Source organism: Penaeus japonicus, unplaced genomic scaffold, assembly GCF_977035675.1.
Source record: "Penaeus japonicus unplaced genomic scaffold, GWHDUDI00000001_assembly GWHDUDI00000039, whole genome shotgun sequence".
Classification (NCBI taxonomy): Eukaryota; Metazoa; Arthropoda; class Malacostraca; order Decapoda; family Penaeidae; genus Penaeus; species Penaeus japonicus.
In genome coordinates, this window is record NW_028234441.1 from 10,276,346 (window position 1) to 10,278,845 (window position 2,500).

At 44.2% G+C, this 2,500-nt stretch overlaps 1 protein-coding gene across 2 annotated transcripts in view; it reads right to left on the bottom strand.

The window, feature by feature from the left end:
* LOC122265516 (actin-57B) overlaps positions 1-1,857 on the bottom strand; it is an 11,066-nt gene extending 9,209 nt beyond the window's left edge. The window contains exons 1-2 of one of the 2 annotated variants that reach the window (XM_086533476.1): positions 1,778-1,857; positions 1,050-1,114 (exon numbers count right to left, since the gene is read on the bottom strand). In XM_086533476.1, the coding sequence (XP_086389602.1) occupies positions 1,050-1,095 (46 nt within the window). In that variant the 5' untranslated portion in view covers positions 1,096-1,114; positions 1,778-1,857. The remainder of the gene's footprint in view (positions 1-1,049; positions 1,115-1,777) is intronic. The other variant, XM_086533477.1, reaches the window with a different exon arrangement.
* Positions 1,858-2,500: the final 643 nt, after the last annotated feature.

Here is a 2,500-nt window from a genome sequence, read left to right on the forward strand (position 1 = left end):
TGGGAGCAATGATCTTGATCTGATGGTGGAAGGAGCCAAGGCAGTGATTTCACTTCTAGCCATGCAGGTCATCAAAACCAGGTTTACATGTGTACCACAGAAAGCACTTGTTGGCGAACAGGGTCTTCCTGATATCGATTGTCCGACCATGCATGATGAGATTGTACGGACACGTCTCGTGATACCACACAGATTCCATAACCAGAGAAGGACGGGCGGAAAAGAGACTCGGGGGTAAAAAAACGGAAAACGCTACGTTACCGATAGTGATGACTTGGACGGCCGTCGGGAAGTTCATCAGAGACTTCATCACTGAAGACGATGGCGCTTGACGCATTGTCATCTCACTCTGCGAAGTCAAGGGCGACATAACAAAGCTTCTCCTTGATTCACGACTGATTCTCGTGTCAGACGGTGGTGTGAAGGAGTGATGCCACGCCAGGCAGATACTTCTAGTGGATCAGAGTAAGGTTGTGGGGTCGTCAAGTCACGACCGAGCCAAGTCGAGAACGAAGGATAGCATGAGGAAGAGCATAACCGATTCGTAGATGGGACAGTGTGGTGTCACATCCATCACCAGTATCGAGTGGGGGGCACAATACCATTAGTACGACATGCTAGAGGCGTACAGGGATCAGCACAGCCTGGTGGGGCCACACTAACATGGCGGGTGTGTTGAAGACTCTCAATCATATCTGGGTCATCTCTCACGGTTGGCCTTGGGGTTGAGGGGAGCTTTCAGTCAGAGAGGAGCGGGATTCCACGGGAGCAACGCAGGAGTTCGTTAGTAGAAGAGAGTGATGCAGATCTTCCTCCATTTCCGTACCAGTGGTGATGATACCAGTGCTCGATGGGGTATTGAAGAAGTGCAGGGATAACCTCTCTTGCTCTGGGCTCTCATCTCGCGACGAGGCGTCTCCTTACTACACCTGCCACGAAGCATCACAAATAAGGAGTCCCTGACCATCGGGGCGCCCGACCGATGGATGGACGATTGGACCGGCGCGAAGGAGTCGTCGTCTTCGCGAAACGGCCTAGACCAGATGTCTCGGAGCCATTGTCTACAACCAGCGCAGTTGCGTCGTCGTCACACATGGTTATAGGTTAGATACGTCTGTAAATTAAGTAGAAAATGTAGACATAGAGATATGAAGGATACTGTATTACCCAGCTTCAATTGTGTAAACAAAGGAGTGTTGACAAGGAAAATTCTAATACATATGCCTTTAAATTGGAGTAGATTGCAATAAACTTTTACGTGTTTTTTGTTTATTGTTTTTATCATCTAATTATTTCTGACATGTTTGTGCGTTTTTTATGGAACTTGCCAACAGCGAAATATAAAATTTGTCCATTTAAAGGTGCTGGGCCAAAGAAGAAAACGAAAAATAGTCGCAAACTCAGGTACACGCACTCGTATGGACACATACACGCTGGAACGTGTGTACAAAAGGGGGATTTGATAAAGATATATGCATTACGAGTCATGACAGGAAAAAAAATGGAGGCTGGATATGCAACAGTTGTCCAAATACACTGAGTTATCCTTTAAAGTGATTCAATTTGTTTAAATTGAAAAGAGCCTTCCGCAGCAAAACATTTGGAACTGTAATTTCTAACAGTTTTTCATAGCATCACATCGCGGAGGACCTTTAAGAAAAGTACAGATTTCCTCATATTCTTTAAAGGTGAGAGATTGCAATAACGGTTACATCTATACTATGATCTTGTATCCCAGTTCCACAATGTCCCACAAGGAAACAGGTCACCAAATTACCACTAACGACACGTCTCGGTGTATCCTGAGTCTGAAGTACACTGAGAGCTTCTGGGTTCATAGAGCCCTTATATACACCTCCCCTTCTCCTAATTAAAGGTTTTGGTTGTCTCCTTTGGCTATTTTCTAACCTTAATAGGCAGGTGGGTGGTTGGGAATATACCACCTTATGACAAAAATACTATCCTTAGTTAATTGGTCGTATTTCACCGACCAGTCCAACGAACAATATTGTGACTGAAAATACTCGCCACTAACGTAACGCATAGTCACGTCCAAACAAAATACTATTTGCTCAGTTTTCCATATATACCTTCGCAACTATTTGGTCCTCGTAACAAAAGTGCTCTACAACGTCACCGCGCACGGACGCCGCCCTACTCACAACCATGCACAGCCAGACACCTTTCCACTCAGTCATCCACCTGCTCCAACACACATATGCTTAGTTCCTTAAAGAGATATGCTGCACATGCATTCGCTATATTACGAGAAGCTGACAAACCCATCTCTCATATTTTTTACTTCGTTGGGCAATTTACATTCAAAGGTACACGTTGGCAGCAGCAGAAATAGACCGTATCTCGCTATTATCACCCAAATTGAGGTATTATAAGACTTTAACATGCTAATGATATTTGCTTAGATTTAGATAATATTTTTTTCATGATCTGGTATACACAGAACATATGTATCAGGAAGGATGATTAGATATTTACAAAA